Below are 20,636 nucleotides of genomic sequence, written 5' to 3'. Positions count from 1 at the left end.
GTTCGCCCTGAGCATAAGGATTTCTTTGGGGCATTTTGGTTGCTCATTCTGGGCAATTTTGAACCTTAGTGTTTTCATCACTGTCAGGACCTGAACAGGTTGCTAGCCCTGATAACAACAACAACAACAACAATTATTTATACCCCACCCTCCCCAGCGGAAGCTGGGCTCAGAGCAGCTAACAACCATAAAAGTAACACAGCATTCTCAAATCAATACAGAATCAAATTAATGGCAACCATTGGGCTAGAGTTCTATGAGGATTACCGAAGGAGAGAGGGGGTCAGACTGTGCCTTGGCCAAAGGCCTGGTGGAACAGCTCTGTCTTGCAGCCCCTATGGAAAGATGTCAAGTCCCGCAGGGCCCTAGTCTCTTGTGACAGAGCATTCCACCAGATCGGGGCCACTGCCGACAAAGCCCTGGCTCTGGTTGAGGCCAGCCTAACCTCCTTGTGGCCCGGGATCTCCAAGATGTTTTTATTTGAAGACCGTAAGGTCTTCCGTGGGACATACCAAGAGAGGCGGTCCCATAGGATACGAGGGTCCTAGGCCGTATAGGGCTTTAAAGGTTAAAACCAGCACCTTAAACCTGATCCTGTACTCCACTGGGAGCCAGTGCAGCTGGTATAACACCGGGTGAATGTGATCCCACGGCAAGGACCCCGTAAGGAGTCTCGGCGTGGCATTCTGCACCCACTGGAGTTTCTGGGTCAGTCTCAAGGGCAGCCCCACTACAGATCAGATGGGGGAAATGGTGAGCCTAGGATGGGCTCCAAGGTGAAATGTTTGGTTAGGGGTGTCCCACCTCTCTTAGAATTTAACCTCAAGTGCTGAGTAAAAGTGGGGGGGGGGAGAGAAAAACTCCTGCCTACAGAAGACCTAAATGAGATATTATTGGAAAGAAAATACCTGTAAATGAGGAGCATTGACATTATAAATAAGCTTATTGATTAAAAACGTGAGTTTTGAGCTCCCTGGCTTAACTTTTTACTCAGCTGTGAAGCGACTGACTGGTCTTAGGAAGGCTGTTAGATCTGCGCTTCAGCTTTTCATATTTAATATGGAGATTATGATGATACAGTCTGCATTATAGGCTTATTGAGGTAAGTGCACTCGGGTAATCTTGAGCACCCAGGAAAAACATTCTATAAATGCTAATTCTTATATTAATTAGTTGCAAGGAATGAGACTCTTTGAAAGAAATGGGAGTTTGCTGGAGTTAGAATGCATCTGTGTCATTCACCTTTGGGGAACTAGAATTTTATGTCATGCAACAGAATTGTACATTTTCTAGCAATACTGTACTTCACACAATGAATTGTGCCAATATTTCTGGTGTTTAAAATCTACAAATTAAAATGTGGAATGAGTAGCAAAGCAATTTGTCTACCAAATTCATTAAATAATGGTTTTGTTGCTCCCTCTCCAACCTTTTAATATATCTATCTATATATATAATAGCATTGCCAAGACAGTAGAAATTTACAGGATATCTATAGTTAGAACAATTGCTTTCTTCCCGATCTGTTTAGAATGCATGGGAAACTTAGTGGTTCCTGTATCTGTAGTAGGTTTCCTTTTACATCAGTTGTTGAAGGTTGTTGATGTCCTGATGTCCTTGCCATATCTCTGAAATGTTAAGAATGCATTGTTCATTCACAAATAAAAGATTGAAAACCATGGTCTAAATTCTTTTCCAGATGTACTAGATACACCCCAGTCAAAGAAAGAAAGCCACCTAATGGAATCTTGTAGACATTTTTTCATTTCTGTGTCCAGTTCCAAGGTTTTCTGTTTTACATTTTAGAATACTCATTTTTACATCCTTAAAATATCAATGACTTCCCTTCTTCTCTTTCCATGGTTCGTTTTGCATATCATAAATCCCTGCATATTTTACAAAAACTAAACCATTCAGCATTCCATTATTACATCCATCAAAATTTATTTACACTGTTGAATTTGTCTTAATGCTGCCAACATTTTCAAATGTACACAATTTCCCCCCATATATTCAATAAACATTTCCCACTCTTCTCTAAATGTATGTTCTTCTTGTTCTCTTATTCTGTATGCTAAGTCTGCAAGCTGCACATATTCTGTCAGCTTAAGTTGCCATTCTTCTTTAGTTGGGATCTCACTCGTTTTCTATTTTTGGGCAAACAAAACATGGGCCTCAATAGACTTAAATAACATTTTTTGACACCTGGGAATTTCTGTCTGAATTATCACCAACAAGAAAGACTCTGTTTGTTTTTTTAGAAAAGTACTTTTAAACATTTTTTTTCATTTCATTATGGATTATTTCCCCATACTCTTTTACTACAGTTTGTTTTCTTCATACTGCTGTCTCCACCAGCAGCTAAGGCTTTGATGTGTGCCACTAAAATGACAAGGCACTGCATGTGGCAAGCAGAATCCACACTCGGAACTTCATGCAGCTGAGAGTGGGGATTAGCTGTGACTCCCTGCCATGCAGCTCTGTAGGTTTTGTAGATCCTATCTTCCATAATATGTAAAGAACAGGGACAGCCCTACCATTAGGCAGAATGTGGCAGCCGCCTCGGGTGCTTGATGGTGGGTGACAGTCATGCTGGTTCCCCTTGAGGAGAGTGTTCCCATCCTTTGAGACATTGCAGGAGTGGTTGCTTTTTACTGCCCTGGACTGTTTTATCTTAGCATATTAAAGATTGTGTGAGCAAAGGAAGGATGAGCAGGGAGACAGCCAGTCCATGCAGCACACTCCAGGAAGCATTGTTTGTGTGTATTCATTGCTCTGCTCATGTAATATGAATGCATATTGGCCATTGATTTGAGTGATCACTAGTGACTGAGTGGTGGCAGGCACTAAGGAAAAGAGCTGTGGGTCCCCACATGGCCTTTCCTGCGCCCTCTAAACAAGCCTACTGACCTCAGACACAGAAGCAATAATAATAATAATTTATTATTTATACCCTGCCCATCTGGCTGGGTTTCCCCATCCACTCTGGGTGGCTCCAAACAGAATATTAAAAACACGATAAAACATCAAACATTAAAAAATTCCCTAAACAGGGCTGCCTTCAGATGTCCTCCAAAAGTCAGATAGTTGTTGATTTCCTTGACATCTGATGGGACAGTGTTCCACAGGGTGGTTGCCACTATCAAGAAGGCCCTCTACCTGGTTACCTGTAACCTCACTTCTCACAGTGAGGGAACCGCCAGAAAGCCCTTGGAGCTGGACCTCAGTGTCCGGGCAGAACAATGGGGGTGGAGACGCTCCTTCAGGTTTACTGGAAGCAGGTTGCTTCCAGTGTTGAAGTCAGATTAAACTTCTAGTCCAACTTCCACAGGCAGGGCTGGGTATCCGAACCAGTTCATAGGGAAACCCAGCCAGGTGGGCAGGGTATAAATAATAAATTATTATTATTATTATTATTATTATTATTATTATTATTATTATTATTATTATTGGAACAGAGGAGGCTTCCCAAAACTGAGTCAGACTGTTGGTCCTTCTAGCTCAGCAATGTCAACACTGACTAGAAGCCGGTCTTCAGGGTTTCAGGCAGGGATATTCCCAGCCCTACTTTGAGATGCTGGGAATTGAAGTTGGGACCTTCTGCATTCAAGGCAGCTGCCCTGCCACTGAGCAATGGCCCTTCATGTCTATTAGTTAAGTACATAACATAACATTGTACATATCATTAAGTACATCACGCTATGAAGTGTAGCAGAGCATCACAACATGATGGCACCAAAGGAAATTGAGAGGGACCATCTATTTTTGAAGCGATCCATAACTTTTTGAGATGGCTATTCAGCCTGCAGTTCCACCTCTTCTCTTCCAGAGCTTCAGTATTTCTCAGCGTAAATCTTCAAGTTTAAGATGGCGTCGGCCAGGTTATAATCATTGTGGCAAATCAACGTTATTATACAGATGCACTATCTGCAATATCCATAAAATTAATGTGAGCTGCAAATTGCTAATAAGACCTAATTATCTTCATCAAGGAAATAGCAGAGTTAATGTGAGGAGGTGGTTGGAAAGGCCATTGATTTAATAATATGACCGGTCTTTGTGTTTATAATTGCATTTGCCTTATCTGCATACGCCATGCTGGTTTAGTACTTAACCAAGCTGTGACACTAAACAGTCACTGGCAGTTTAATAGTTTTATCAGAAAATGTATAGGAATCTTGGCGACTGTAATTTAAAACTAAACATTTAAGTGCTCCCCAAGAGCTGTTATTGTAAAATTATCTCCTGGAGGCTCCCATGTAGCCAGTGCATTAAGTTTTATGCCGCAAAGCAAAGCTCATTGAACAAGCTTTAGTGCAGACTAATAGCTGCATTTCCCCATCCTAATGGTTTGTGCTTCCCACTTTGGCCCATGGTAAGGTGGGGATTTATCAAGGCCTGCTAGCATTCAGGTGGTTTGTGCTTTATCCTATTATCATGGAATGCTGAAACGACTCACCAGTCAGGAAACCAGAGAAGAACTTTTATTGTCTCTCTTGAAACAAGTACTGAAGAGTGACAGAAGACTCCTGGCTCCACCCAGACACAACAAGTCCAAAGCTACCTAGTATATGGTTACCAGACATCCCTGTTTCCTGGGGACAGTCCCCGGATTTACAAATTTGTCCCCAGACAAAATCCGTCCCGGGAATGTCCCCGGATTTCATTTAATGTCCCCGGATTTATATTTTAAGTGTTGTAGATTTATTAGTAGGGAATGAATGTTGTGAGATTGGTTCAACAGCACAAGACACATCATATGGGGACTTCCAGCAAGGCAAAATGGCGGGCATCACAGCAGCAAGCAGCTCCTGAAGCCAGCCAGAGCCAACTGCTCTACCAGGCTGGCTCCAGGCTACTGAGGCTGCCGCTGCCACTGCCGAGGGGGAACTGGGAATGCCCGGAGCATAAACTGGGGAAACTGCTGACCCATCCCCCATGACCCAAATCAAGCCAGGAGCGAGAGCACCTGGCCACCTGGCCGACTGCCCAGTGGCACTCCAGGGCCAGGAGAACCCCGGAGCCGATGCAGGGATAAGGAGGAGAGCAGAAGGAGAAGGAAGAGAGAGAAGGAGGAAGGAGAAAAAAGGGGGAGCCCCGACCTTGCCACACCACTGCCACTGCCGCTGCCGCTGAGAAGGAGAGGTAGGAGAGTACCAGGCATGCAAGGACACGTGGCTGAGCCCAGGCCCAGCCTGAGCCTACTCCACAGCGGTTAGCACTCCAAGAGAGCAGGCCAGGGCCCAGAGGAAGGCCATGCGACAGAGGAGACCACAGAAGAGAAGATATTACTTCTTAATTTTTTTTAAAAAAATAAAAAAATAACTTTTTCTCTCTTTTTTTTAAAAAAAGTGTCCCCAGGTTCTTTGGAAAAAATCTGGTAACCTTAACCTAGTGATTAAACTACATCTGACCACCCATTGCTACCCTGTGAAACTAAGAAACATGTGCTTTTCTGTTGTTTTAAAACAGCCAGTGGAATTATGTAAACTGGAAATAAATTGATGATTTGTGGGCATGTCTCTCTTCCCAGCTTCCCAAGTCTTGCTCCAAAAAAAAGTCTGCAACAGAGTGCCGTGGCTTTAGTCTGATTTGACTAAGCAAAATTAAGTCAAGGAGCAACCAAGAACTCATCACTGCAACATCAACAATAAGTCAGTTCTATTTTCTGCCATTGATCGGTGTTATCTGCTAGGTGGGCATTTCTTACCAGAACTGGGCCAAGACATTTTGCTGCCTAAGGCAGAAATGAAAATCCCCCAACTCCAAGGGATGGGGGGGGAACCCTCTAGGTGCATTGTTCTCAAAGCTACATAACTTATTTTGGCACCTGAGGCAGAAAATCCCACCTGTGCCTTTCTCTGCAAGTAAAGTTCAACTATACAACCTTTAGAAGACATCTGAAGGTTGCCCTGTATTGGGAAGTTTTTAAATGTTAAATGTTTTATTATCTTTTTGTATATGTTGTAAGCAGCCCATAGTGGATGAGGTAATAATAATAATAATAATAATAATAATAATAATAATAATAATAATAATAACAACAACAACATGAATAAGACACCCCTATTTTAATCGGAGGGTATGGAAATGGGGTTATGACAGAACACAGACAAAACTGACATAAACCAGAGTTATAACTTTGCATTGCCATTTAAGAACAGTGGCTGATAAGCCTGGACTTCTTGAGATAACTCATCAGTCAATGTTCACGGTTCAAAACATTTTCAAGTATGAAAATGATGTATCAGTGGTATTTAATACCTATAAAATTAGCAAAGATGTATATAACTGCTTCAAATGGAAATGTAAGGAGAAGGAAGGCACGTTCTACCACATGTGGTGGACGTGCAAGGTAACAAAAGCATTCTGGGAAATGATATATAATGAGTTGAAAAAAATGTTTAAAATATCGTTTGTGGAAAAACCAGAGGTTTTTTAATTGGGAATTTTAGGTGCAGAGATACCAAAGAAAATTGACTGGGAAAATCAGAAACCAGGAAGAGAAGAACTTTAACAAGGAATGGGGAAAATTTACAATGTATTTAAGAGAACACTGTAAACAACTAAAAACTTTGGCAGGATTTGAGTAACGCTTGTAATGTACTAAAAATAAAGGGGGGAAATGGATTATTTAAGAAAAATAGAGAAAATAAGTGAAGCAGTTGAAAAAGATTAAAAATGGTAACCATGGCAGGATGGAGGGGAGTCAAAGGGTTCAGAGAATCCTAGAGGATTGTGTTGATGTTTAATGTTTGAATTCAAATTTGCAATGTAAAACACAATAAAAGAATATTTTAAAAAGCAAACAAAACGCTTTCAAGTATTCCACTTTGCATTGTGTGTCACATGACTGCCTAAATAAGATGCTAGGTTGTAATCCTTTATGTTTGGGGCCCATCGGACCTGTAACTTGTGAGTTAGCAGAATATATCTCATTGTGATCCTGATAGGGTTAACAGCTCATTACATCTGTGTGAGGATTATGCTTTACACTGCACAGCTTTGTGGTTACAAAAGCCAAACTTCCCATAATCCCATTAAACAACTTCTTATCTCAGAGATGCTGAGATGTTTATCAGAACCATTTGTTAAAGAGCTCCTGCTAGTTTCCAAAATGACCCCATGGAGGTATTCCCAGGACTCAATCAGCCTAAGATGCTGGATGCTGTGAGATTTAAATCACAGTTCCCAGCCCAGCAAAAACGCAGCCCTAAAACTGAGAATAATATTATGAGGGTGTTCTGTCAGAGGTTTTCTCTAACCAACTGGTCAAAGTGTCCGTGTTCAGCACTTTGTTTAAGTTGTTGGGGGAGGGGGCTGTTTTTGCTTTTTGTATATTTTTATTTATCGTCAAGAATAATACCTAGCTACAGAAGAATAAAAATGTCCTCAGCAGTAGAGGTATTTGTCATTTTTGAGTCAATAACAATCAGTAGCAGGTTGATGAATGCAATACATCAGCTAACAATAGAACAAATAAATAGGGCAGCCCCTATTTCACTCTTTTAGTGATGATTTGGTGACATTTTGGGGTCACTTCCAGATTTGGCACTGTGTGCACGTGCATGATTGCTGTCTATCGGACACGCATAAATCGGTTCTTGCCTGTATTAATACTGGGCTACATGGACTCCATATGAGACACCTTCCTATGTTCTTATGTGCCAATCTAGAACAGGAATAAATACCATAGTTCCCTCCTGTTGACATTAGTCTACAACTCTTATCAACTCCTACAACCATGACCAATGGTCAGGGGATAACAGTGGTTGTGGCTCAACACATCTGGAGGCTACCACATTAGTTACCCCTGCTCTAGAAGTAAAATCTCTAACTAGGTGTGAGTATCTGCATTTTGTCTATACTGTAATGCACACAAATGTAAATGTGTGCGCATGGCTATAGTACCACATGATGCACACTTCCATTTCCCAAGCTACAGTTGGAAAGGTACATTTCGAACTGATTATATCATATTACACACCTAAGTAAACATACGTAAACTAGAGCTGTGAGAGTCAACAATCCCCCCCCCTCCCAAAGCTCCAAAAGAGTGTATCATATGACCTAAATCTCCATAGTTAAATGTTTAAATTACGTGACAGAGGGCTAGTCTATCATGAGTCAAAATTCTTTGGACTGAGTTGAAGTTGCTTTACATTTCATAATAAAATATTGTATAATCTGACATCTGCTGAGCCAGATGTGACCCAACAGATGCTTTGCCAAAAATATTGCATTGAGAATATATATGTTTTTATTGAAAGGCCAGGTGCCTTTCCATGAAAATGCCTAAGAAAAGAACTGCAGATGAGTGCTAAATAGATCAACACATTTTCTGACTTGTTCCTGAAGTGGATTACATGTCAGACCGGAAGCAAGACCAACTTCCTTTCAAAACCAGGTGTTAGGTTATTTCAGTGCTGGTTCTCAGCTACAGCACCTTCAGTGGAAGAAGATGGACAATCAAACTGAGACTCCTCAGGCTGTATCTAATCTTACTGAATACTCTGCCCAAAACGAGAATGACAGCACCGTTACAGCAGTGGGCCCTTGGCACACGCCCAAACTTGCAGAAGGACTATAACTCAGTGGTAGAACACTTGTTTGCATGTAGAAGGTCTTTTTTTCATTTCCTGGCGTCTCCAGGTAGATGTCTCCATCTTGAAACCCTGAAGAGCCAATGCCAGTCATTGTAGAGAGCAAGATGGACCAATATTCTAACTCTGCATAAGGTTATATAACTGTATAAATATATATAACTCTATATTTCTATGGTTATCCTCCATGGAGGCAGCCATGATTCTGATGTAAAAGTGAGCCTCTCACACATTTTAATTCAGGTCTTCTCAAATTTTACAGCATTTACCAAGAACATGAGGCAGGACAAACAGAAACCTGGGAATCAGCCCTAACACATATATATTCACGACAAGTTTTCAGAATATGCTTGAAGCCAACAGCACATTTTTCATTATATATAACATATATTTATTTCAACAATATATTACATTTCTTTCTACGCAACCAGGCTATAAATACTCTATGTGCCACTTCTGATAACTCATAGCTTCCCAAGTTTTGAAATTTTATACAAGTATTGAATTAAAAAAATACAAAAGGTAAGAGCAGTCAAAATAGTTTCACAATATCTTTTTTTTTTAAAAAAAAAGGAAATATTGTAATTTACAGCACGTGTTAAAAACTCTGGCATACAAACACACAGAAAACTTTCTAACAACTCCTAGATTGAAAAGGATCAGTCAAAATCTGAGCAGCTAGTTATGCAACATGTCTGCGATACATGTGAGCTTACTGATAATGCTATTTGCTGGGCTACATTGGCACTACATCAGGATTTCCCCTCTCCCCAGCAAGAATCACGGTTCTGTAAATCAAGAGTGACCAAATAAACAAGGATCACAAAAATGTAAGGTAAAACTCCAGGGTCATTTAGCTGAGCCTATATATACTGACCAAGCCAAGACAGAATTGTCTGTTTCAGTGTGAAACATTCACTGATAGAACCTCAGCTGATCAAGGACCACACAGCAAAACATGACCTCTTTCAGTAAAAGGGATAGTCCCTATGCTTTTTGCCAGTATCCACCAGGAAGATTTAGACTGAAGGCCCCTTTAATTGAAGAGAAATAAATGGAAATAGTTCAACGAGCCCAGCAAAGTAGCAATAGCACCTTCCTGAAGACAGATGCCCAAAGACAAGAAAGGCACTGGCGAAATGGAAAATCCAAATGGTTCTGGCCAACCACTATTCCATGTTCATATCATTGCATAGAAATGTAGTGTATCAATATTACACTTTATGTACACCTCACAGTTCACAACACTGTAACCAGGCACTCTAAAACAGGCATAGCCCTGGCAGTGCTTGGTGGTGACTGATGGGCTTCTTGAAGAATAAGTTTGGATCCAGTATTCCACAGAGCACCTTCTCATCAAATAAGATGCAGTAAAAGAACACATATACTTTCCAGTTCGGTGAATGTAGATGTTTTGGGCGTCACATGCCACTGGCTCAAGAAAAAGGCCATGTTTGGTGCAAGTTCCAGTTATTCCTTCTTTTGGAGGGTTTCTTAAGCGGGAGGTGAGCTAAGAGGCATCCCAGCACCATAGGCCAGTGCACTACAAGTCTGAGAAGCATCTTTCCTGAGAGTTAAAAGTTCTGTTTCTTCACCACAGTACGCCGTAGTGTCTGTATCGTCTGAATGATATCCTGACTGGTAGCCACTTGTTGGATCTGAAGCTTCAGACATAACAGACTCATTACTTTTACTGGAGACCAGGCCACTGCAAAATAAAAATATAGAATTAGCAATTCCTCAACACGCTCTGCAATTTTTTTCCAGTTCAATTTTTGTTTTGTTTTGCAGATAAGCATATACCACCAATGGTAATGGTAAAGGACCCCTGGACGGTTAAATCCAGACAAAGGCGATTATGGGGTTGCGGGACTCATCTTGCTTTCAGGCCGAGGGAGCCGGCGATTGTCCACAGACAGCTGTCTGGGTCATGTGGTCAGCATGACTAAACCACTTCTGGCACAGTGGAACACCATGACAGAAGCCAGAGCACACGGAAACACCGTTTACCTTCCTGCCACAGTGGTACCTATTTATCTACTTGCACTGGTGTGCTTTCAAACTGCTAGGTTGGCAGGAGCTGGGACAGAGCAACAGGAGCTCACCCTGCTGTGGGGATTCAAACCACCAACCTTCTAATCTGCAAGCCCAAGAGGCTCAGTGGTTTAGACCACGGTGCCACCTGCGTCCAACCACCATTGCATCAGGCACTGGGAGGGGTGGGAGGCTTCATTGACCCTGTTGAGATACCTGTTCCCAGGTGGTTCCTCTTCTCCCCAACATGAAGTTTGTCACTATAAGAAACTTTTAAGTATGGGTGCCTGAGTTCCCTTGTTTACCTCCTCCCTACCCATCCCTCTTTCCTTCTGGGCCATGTCTTTTGGCTTGTAAGTCTGTGGGTAGGTACTGTCTTCAGTCTTAAAAAATAAATAAATCTTCAAGTGGCCACTCCTGTTCTAAACCATTCTGAAACACATACATTATTGCTCACTTGCCCCTTCTTACCTAAAGGGCAACATCAGCTGTTTAGATTTATCTTCTAGTGCCTTTAGCTCTTCCGAGGCAAGAATCATCCCACTGTCTGTCTGGTTATCCTGAAAGACACGTGTCAAATTGATCAATCGATGGCAAAGTGCAATGAGGACTGAAGAGCACAAGCAAAATCCAAGACTTACGTCATGAACCACGGTTGTTACTGTTGGTTCTACAGGCACGTCTTCAAAGGTCTTTACACTCACAGGACGGCTTTTTCTTTTACTTCCTTTGCGGTGCTGACTGGAAAACAAATATATTGCCTTTGTCAGTGTTCCCGTAAGTTCAGGGGTTGCTAATGTTTGGGGGGGGCGCCAATGGGCACTTTTTGTAATTATGAGAACATATTACAAAATGGCTGCCATGGTGGAGTGGCATAACGGAACAGCTGCCATGGGGCATGAAGTAACACAAAATGGCTGCCATGCCTAAGAGTATCACAATCAGTGTTGGCTGGTGGCCAAAGGCCCTGGTAGAGTGGAAGGCAGGGAGATTAGTACCAGGTGGTGTCAGAGTGAATAATAGGCAGAATCATCCCCTGAGTTGCTGTAAATAAGATGGCGGTAAGTTGGAGGCCAACTGAGGGCAGACAGAAGTTGGTGGGGCAGTACCCCATTCACCTGAGTAGACCAACCAACCTCCACCAACCACAAAATGAGGGAGACATCCCTCCCCACTTGCCCATCAACAGGAAAAAGGCATTGACATCAGCCACCACCACATTCACTCCCAGGAAGCAACTCTTGGCACCTCTGTTCTGTTCAAAATAGAAGGGAGGGTGCCCATTCCTGCAATCTAATGAAATGTGGGCGTGTTTAAGAAGGGGTGTTCGGTGGAGCATAGGCCCAGCCAATGCAAACAGGAACTGAGGAGGAAGAGCAAACAGTATCTCACACATTGTGGATTCTAAGGGGTTATTTACTGAGACCCTTGCAGGCACTGAAGTGTAGGTGGGTTCCCATGAGGCAAGACACAGTGATAACAGCAAGAACAATGGACGGGACCATGTATCATCAAATCCTGGGTGAGCACCTCCTTCCCTCAGCCAGGGCATTGAAAATGGGTCAAGGATGGGTATTCCAGCATGACAATGACCCAAAACACATGGCCAAGGCAACAAAGGAGTGGCTCAAGAAGAAGCACACTAAGTTCCTGGAGTGGCCTAACCAGTCTCCAGACCTTAATCTCATCGAAAATCTGTGGAGGGAGCTGAAGGTTCGAGTAGCTACATAACAGCCTCGAAATCTGACTTGGAGAGGATCTGCAAAGAGGAGTGGGACAAAATACCTCCTGAGATGTGTGCAAACCTGGTGACCACCTACAAGAAACGTCTGACCTCTGTAATTGCCAGCAAGGGTTTTGCCACCAAGTACTAAGTCATCTTTTGCAAAGGGATCAAATACTTATTTCACTCATTATAATACACATCAATCTCTGACTTTTGTCTTCTGGGTTTCTGGGGGTTTTCCTGTTGTTATTCTGTCTCTCACAGCTACAATAAACCTACCATTAAAATTATGGACTGGTCATTTCTTCGTCAGAGGGCAAATGGGCAAATTTAGCAGGGGATCAAATACTTCCCCCCCTCACTGTATCCATGAGTTCAGGGAAAGCAATATGCATTTGGTTCTGATGAGGTATTTCTCTCCAACCCATGGATTTGACCATGCTTTTGGTAACCTGAACTGATCTGGAGTCATTTGTGGTGAACTTTTTTCATCCCACTTCAAGTCTGTAAGTAAGGTTTGAGCAGAGGCTGGCAGGTTTCTGGCTTGTGTTTATGGCAGACACTTCATCTTAATCATACAGTGGTACCACTGGTCATGAACTTAATTCATTCTGGAGGTCTGTTCTTAAGCTGAAACCGTTCTTATCCTGAGGCGCGCTTTCGCTAATGGGGCTTCCCGCTGCACGTGAGCCTCTGGCACACGATTTCCATTTGCATCCTGGGGCAAAGTTCGCAACCAGGAACCGCTAATTCCGGATTAGCGGAGTTCGTAACCATAAGCGTTCGTAACCAGAGGTACCACTGTAATAATTTCAGGTGATCCATCTGCCACAAGTACATGCAAATCCAGGCCGGGGTGGGGGGGGGAAACCATGGCTGATTACAGGACAAAGTGTCTATATGAAACAGCCTCTTTTTTTTACTTTTGATTCTGAAAGCAGTTGTTCTTAAGAAAACCCAAGAGACAATCTTATCTAAAAATAAATAAATAAACTTCAGTGGCTTACTCTTTTTCAGCATCTTTTCTCTCTTTTAAGATGCAAACTAACAAAGAAGTCTGGGTCACGCTCATAATTCTTTTCATTTGGACTGACTCTGCTGGAGACGGCAGCAGCAGCTGACTCAGCAAACTCATGCACACACCCTCCGCCCTCCAAGCGAATTGTTGAAGTTGGCACCAAACATTCCACAACTCCCCTTCGCCAAAGAAAACCATCTGAGCTGGAAGCATTCCCAATGCTCTGACAATCAGCGCTCCATATTCTCCTTGCAGAGGGCCCCAACAGCTACCTCCATCGCCAAAGTAAGGCACTGAAATTGAACGCTGAAAGGTAGCCTAAAATGGAAGTTGCCCACGGCAGATTTGGTGGTGATCTGAGAATGGCACCTCTGACAGATAAACTGGAAAAGCTCTTTCTAGGAGGCAGAACATTTGAACAATGACATATTTACGTTGCTAAAATATTATCTTGGGGTCTTGATGGTGGGGTGGGGGGAATAAATGCCTTCTAAAGCAAGGATGGTTCATATACTCTACCGGACATCACTTAAGGCAATAGTTGGTACAGCGTGTGGCCAATTTTTGGTGCTTTACAGATGAAGAGTAAGTCTTGCAAATGCTTACTGATTATTTCTCTCACCTGAATAAAAAAGCATCCAGAAATTCCTTATTTATTTGTTTGTTTAAGGGGACTATTTTGGCTTGCTAGGATCTTATGCAGCAGGGTCAAATTCTTTCATTTCTGAAAACTTTTAATGGAGTTTACATTTCCTTGGATACATATTTTAAGTCTACTGAATTAGTATATTGATTGTTAAATTCAACATTGGCCGTTTTAATGTTTATGTGAAAATTACGCTGAAATTCTGGGTTTTGTATGCTGGTTGTTTAGCTGTAATAATAAATATTCATGCTATTTTTGCATAATTGTTAATAATGATAATAATAATAATCAGGGGGCTGGCCCACCCTAGATCCCACATGAGGGCAAGAAGATGGACCCAAAGATCTGATTGCTCAGTACAAGCAGCACTCATCCTGATTAGCTCAGGCTGTGCATGGGTACAAAGGTGCAGAACTTCCCTTTTTTTCTAGTATGGGGTTTGAGCCAGGGGCGTCCATTTTGTAGAACATATACTCTTCCATCCACCTACTGCGCTGAGCATGACGGCTGCCTGTGGAGGCTGCAAGACTCGGGGAGCTATATGGCTCCCTTGTTGTGTCCCTTCTTCCTTCCAAGTTTTGCTCCAAAAGCTTCCCTTGCAAGAGGCATTAAGGGATGTGAACCTCTGCCTGGGATCATTGGTGAACCATGGGCAGCATTTCTGTGGATGCCTGTCATTTTTACATTTTCAATTTGGGTGCTTCCTTCCTCACCTCCTGAGCCGGATGCAGTGACCACCTCCCGTTGGCGTAGCGGCAACACACCCCTCTGGTCCCAGCGAAATCAGAGTATGGAATTGCTCTACAAATATTGCAGCCTAGTGAACATGGCTAAATATAAAGACACAGCAGCACAAACTCCTTCCGCTTTCTCACCACGATCCCCACTTTCAAAGAAAAATCTGGCAGGGAGGGAAATGCCTAGCAGTCCCTATGGGATTCTCATTAGGCTACAAACCTCAGTTCTAACGTGCTGTCATAATGGAATTGAGAATCGCACACTTCCTCTTCTTCCCTGCAGGAAACAGGTGAGGTTGGCAGGGACAACCCAGAATCCTCTTCAATGTTCAGCAGTGGAGTTTGGGGGAGGACAATATAGTCCTTACCATCCTGATGTAGAAAGACAGACAAAAATAGGGTTTAAAAAAAATACATATAGGATTTGTGGCTGGAGGCACTTCCAGGGAGTTTACAGTAGTTTTTAGAGCATGACTTTACCTGGCGGACATTTGCTTGCAATACGTTTCCCAGATGTTCCACCAAATCTGAAAAAGTGGGCCTTTGTTTGGGTTCCCCATGCCAGCAGTCCAACATTGTCTGATACCTGGGAGATATAAGAGAATGGTAGCAGTGTTACAAAGCAAAATATGCCCCAGGACAAGATCGTATTCTGCTTCTTAGTGGTAGGTAAGAGCAACAAGCTGGTCAATACTGTACTGCCAGAACAAGAGAAAAGTCATATTTACACAATTAAAGCACATTTAAAGGACATAGGTAAAGGTAAGGGGACCCCTGACCATTAGGTCCAGTTATGGCCGACTCTGGGGTTGTGGCGCTCATCTCATTTTATTGGCCGAGGGAGCCAGCGTATAGCTTCCGGGTCATGTGGCCAGCATAACTAAGCCACTTCTGGCGAACCAGAGCAGCGCACAGAAACGCCGTTTACCTTCCCGCTAGAGCGGTACCTATTTATCTACTTGCACTTTGACGTGCTTTCGAAGTGCTAGGTTGGCAGGAGCTGGGACCAAGCAACGGCAGCTCACCCCGTCGCAGGGATTCGTACTGCTGACCTTCTGATCAGCAAGTCCTAGGCTCTGTGGTTTAACCCACACTGCCACCTGCGTCCCATAGTGGTAGGTAATAGCTAAGAGCAACAAGCTGGTCAATACTGTACTGCCAGAACAAGAGAAAAGTCACATTTACACTATTAAAGCACATTTAAAGGACACGGCCTCCCGCAAAGAATCCTGGGAACTGTAGTTTGTTGAGGGTGCTAGGAATTGTAGGTCTGTGAGGAGTAAACTGCAGTTCCCAGGATGCTTTGGGCAAAGACATGTGCTATAAATATGCCCTGAATGTTCTTTAAATGTATGAGCTGACTGTGACCAAATATTTGACTTATTGCGCTTCCTCCCTCCCTGCCGTTAGTAAAAGAGTCCACTGGCCACTAGTGGCTGAATTAGAATGGGATTTTTTTTTCTGACCCTCTCCTAAGTAAATTATCCATTTCTGAGACAAGGCATGTTTGCATCAGTAAAAATTCTTACATTTCAGGTGTTGTATAGTCTGGCGCCCTCATCCTTGTTCCCTCTTTCAGTCTTCTGCAGAACTCCTCATCAATCTTGACACCAGGGTACGGCGAGGCTCCTGAAATGACAGATTTCCTTTTAGTAAGGTGCTTAAGATGCTGCTGTTGATTTTCAGTGGAATATATGTCAATTCACTGAAATAAGAGCTAACTAAAATGATAGAAGCTCAATTAGACTGGATCTAGAGAGACTCACTTACAGTGGACAGGGAAATAAAATGACTGTTTGCATGAGCAACAGTCATAGAATGCTCCTGAGATGTGCAGATATTTGATCTGAGTTTCATATTGCCAAGCTCTCATTTTTCATTATTATTATTATTATTAATTTTTAAATTTTAATTTGCAAGGAAAAGAAGGGGGTGAGATTAAGTAAAATTAGAGGAGCGTCACCACCCTTATCATCATCAAACAGAGAACCGTGCTGAGACCTCCGGATATAGAGTGGTATATAAATTCAACCAATCATCCTCCTCATCATATTACTAATAACAACAGTAAATCACCATCAATGAAAACTATCCAATTTCCAACCAGGAAAAGGATGCTTATTGCCAGAAGTGAGACCTGTTAAGAACTGCAGTGGCAAAGTTTCCTTGAGATAGATTGGGCACATCAAGAAAATTATACAACTGCTTATCCATAGAGAATACATTTATGTTTTATTAGAGCAAGATTATAAGCAATTATTTATCTTGATTAAAAAGAATATGGAATATTGGTAAAGCTCATTTAAAGCCCACCCAATATCCCCATCTTGCTTTCTCACTGAGGACTAACAGAGTGCAGACTACAAATGCATTTTCTATTCTGTAGCTGAAAAACATGAACTAGTTTGCCTGCAAGTTATGGAGACATGGATAGGCATCTAAAGGAGATTGCATTCGTTAACTCTGTTATCAAAATGTGAGAAGTATACCATGAAATCCTATGGGAAAGGAGGGAAGGGATGCGAAGGTAGTTTAACCAGCCATCTAAAGCCTTGCCAACGTTGCTCTGTTTTTGCTTTGTTTTTCTTTGAGCAGTTTCTCTCCCACTGGGAACAATGGTAGAAAAATTACCAGAAAAGACTTAGCTGCTAAGCTGGTTTAAATGTCTCCCTGGCCTACTGGGGAACCGAAATGACTCTGAATCCAAGCATTTTCATGTGCTCTCCTTCAAATGACCCTGAACCACCTCAACAAACATTTTTGGGCACTTCCAACACTGGAGTTCTGACACCTGGTTTGCAGGATCTCCCTCTCAGAAGTCAGAGCTCTGCCTCTGATGTTGGGGACATCCTATGACCCATGAGATGCCCTCCCAGGCCCGTGGGATTTCACTCTGGGTACCCAAAGTAATGTGACTTACCTAAGGAAAATATCTCCCACAGCAGTACACCAAAGGACCAAACATCACTTTGAATGGTGTATACTCTGTCAAAAATGGTTTCCGGTGCCATCCACTTTAGGGGTAGTCTAGCCTAAATGTTTATTAGCAAAGCAATAGACAAAAGGAAGCAATAAATATATGCCACAATGTCATTGTTAATATCTTTTCCAAGTAAACGTCCCACTATTTCGGAGACTTCGGAAACTTACATCTCCCTTCCTGACATAATCTGGATCTTTGTAGATATCTCGGGCCAATCCAAAATCACAAATTTTGACCACGTTGTTCTCTGATAAGAGGATATTGCGAGCTGCCAGATCTCTGTGGATACACTGCAAGGAGAGGAACAATGGGCCTGTTATTTGGGTTGTTCCAAAGACCTTGTCTTAATTGGTATCTTCCTTGCAAGGCTCAGCACTTTGTGGGTTATTAAAATGAATGTCCCAATACGGCTTAAATGAAACTCAGAGTTCATGCTGAGACACAGTCTTTTGCACTGCCTTAGAAGATAAATGAGAGAAGATAAATATTTGAAAACACATCCATAGACCTTCCATGTGTGGGAAGACTTGACATGAGAACGCTTTCAAATAAGCAGTACCAACTGCGGAGGTATAGCACATGCAACACAAACAGGTCGAAATTATGGGGTAGGCATGGCAACAGAGACAGACCAAGAAGACTTCAGAGCCTGCTCCACCTGGACTTTCCCTTCTTCACACATAAAGAGACATCTGCCAACAACTGCTCTGTGGAGTAGAACATTAGATGCTGGCTCTCGCTGCAGTGGGTCCAATTGTTTTGTTTTGAAGGTGTGTTTCTTGGTGAATCCAGTATACAGTGGTACCTTGATTTGCGAACTTAATCCATTCTGGAAGCCCGTTCTTAAACCAAAGCGTTCTTAAACCAAGGCGTGCTTTCCCATAGTAGAGGGAACTCAATTTACACTCAACAGGAAGCAGAACATGTTCTGCTTCCAAGGCAAAGTTCACAAACCAAAACACCTACTTCCGGGTTTGCAGCATTCTTCATCCAAGTTGTTCATAAACTAAGCTGTTCTTAAACCAAGGTGCCACTATATTTTACAGATGATGTGTGTTTGAGAACCATGGCTTACATCACCCCACCCCACTGACAATAAAAAATTGTTGAGAGTCTTGGTGGTCCAACTTAATGATTTTTCTGACTGTTTCAGCAATTGTAATGTTCTGCATTAGATGCCGTACAATTTTTTTAAAATTGAATTTTATAGCTTCTTTTATTTCTTATATACTGTATTTTATTGTATTACAACTTGAATTCCGTAAGATTCAAACCACAATACAATAAAACGTAAAGAAATAAAAGCAGCAGCAACAACAAAAACCAATATGAGTATTTGAAGCGAGGGATTTGCCATCTCCCCATCTTTAACCATAAATCCACAGACATGCTGCAGAGCTGACGAATGAAGCTCATGGAAAACGTCCTCAGACAACAGTTTGGAAACCCCAGTTGTAAGGCACATAAAAAACTCTCAATTAAAGGCCAGTGTATGCCTGGTGACAGGTGAATTTACAAGTGCTGACATCTTAACCAAAGAACTTTGCAATAGCAACTGCTTTAAATCAGAGTTGTCAGGGAACTGTCATCGGAAGAACAGGTGGTGCAAGGGCTCCCAGAGGTTGAGAGAGACTTATCAGCGGAGGAGGGAACCAGCAGGGGGCGAGAAAGAGCTCCAAGGGAAAGCGAGTCAGAAGAATGGCTCAGAGACAATTCCAGCGAGAACAGCGAGGAGGTTTCAGGACCTCCTATAGGGACACCCACTCCTCGCCGGAAATTGTCACGTAGAGAGTCCAGAAGACGTGTTTCCGTTAAGGAGCTGTTATGCTGGAAGAAATTCCGTAAACGCCCACTGTCGGATTCTGCCAGCGACTGACGGAGCCATGCTTATGGCGCTCCGTTACAGACAGTGGTTTGTGGACTTAGCCAAACACTGAGGGACTAGGAACTTTACGCACAAGCAGCTCAACATCCCATCACAAGAGTGTACAGCAACACTGAGTGAACTCTGGCACTATCCTTATCACAATCGTTTCCAGTGGCATGCAGTCATCCGACAAATGTCATTCCCCCTCCCAAGAGAAATGCCTTACTTTCCGCGAGGCCAGGAATTCCATCCCCCGGGCCACCTGGAAGCTATAGCAGATGAGGTCCTCCAGGCTTAGTGGGTTCTTGCAAGGATCTTCAGATGTTGCTGCAAAGAGAAAGGTCAATGTATATAAATGCTTAATACACTGCACATCCTGATTAGCACCAGGTAACACTTAGTATACAGAAACCCTATCCTTCAGATTCCTTCCTTCATTTCTGGCTTCCAGGTATAGGGATGCTTGGAGCTGTGCAGCGGGAGTTACCCTCAGTGATTCAGCATGGAAAAGCGAGTCAGAATGTCATATTGTTAGAGGAAACTTCCATACTGCACCAATAGCTGCACAATGAAGGATATAACATGTGTATTTTAGATACAAAATACATATTTTATTTTAAAATACATTCATAAATTGTGTATTTTATCAGCGAATGGTACAGGAACACCTAATCCTATAAGAATGGGGAAGCCAAGGAAACACACTTTGATCTCAATATTCTAAAGCCATGGATAATGACGTAAGACGAAAACCCACCATCCCCCTCTTCTAAATCACAGAGAGATCGCTCCTCTCCAAAGCCGGAACTGGCTGAGCTCTGGCTGCTTGCAATGCTGTCCAGGCGTTTCTTCGGGTCTGCAGAGACGTCACCATTTCCCTGCCTGTACCGAGCATGATTGGCCTACAAAGTTTAAAGAAAGAAAGAAAGAAAGAAAGAAAGAAAGAAAGAAAGAAAGAAAGAAAGTAGAAGGAGGAGGAGGTGGAGAAGAAGAAGAAGAAGAAAGGAGGGGGACAACAGAGC

The 20,636-nt window shown here is 42.6% G+C and overlaps 1 protein-coding gene and 1 long non-coding RNA gene across 2 annotated transcripts in view; both read right to left on the bottom strand.

Annotated features, from left to right (window-relative positions):
• Positions 1-20,636, bottom strand: part of LOC310770367 — a 193,056-nt gene that overhangs the window by 100,205 nt on the left and 72,215 nt on the right. The window lies entirely within an intron of this gene.
• KDR (kinase insert domain receptor) overlaps positions 8,807-20,636 on the bottom strand; it is a 48,260-nt gene continuing 36,430 nt past the window's right edge. Inside the window, exons 21-30 of the mRNA XM_083630096.1 lie at positions 20,372-20,516; positions 19,841-19,941; positions 17,915-18,037; positions 17,685-17,796; positions 16,294-16,393; positions 15,245-15,350; positions 14,985-15,136; positions 11,279-11,378; positions 11,109-11,197; positions 8,807-10,311 (exon numbers count right to left, since the gene is read on the bottom strand). Coding sequence (XP_083486222.1) covers positions 10,098-10,311; positions 11,109-11,197; positions 11,279-11,378; positions 14,985-15,136; positions 15,245-15,350; positions 16,294-16,393; positions 17,685-17,796; positions 17,915-18,037; positions 19,841-19,941; positions 20,372-20,516 — 1,242 coding nt within the window. The 3' untranslated portion in view covers positions 8,807-10,097. The remainder of the gene's footprint in view (positions 10,312-11,108; positions 11,198-11,278; positions 11,379-14,984; positions 15,137-15,244; positions 15,351-16,293; positions 16,394-17,684; positions 17,797-17,914; positions 18,038-19,840; positions 19,942-20,371; positions 20,517-20,636) is intronic.

This window comes from Podarcis filfolensis, assembly GCF_964270895.1.
Source record: "Podarcis filfolensis genome assembly, chromosome: 9".
Lineage (NCBI taxonomy): Eukaryota > Metazoa > Chordata > Lepidosauria > Squamata > Lacertidae > Podarcis > Podarcis filfolensis.
The sequence above is the reverse complement of the archived record's forward strand: the minus strand, read 5'-3'. Positions and strand labels throughout refer to the sequence as shown.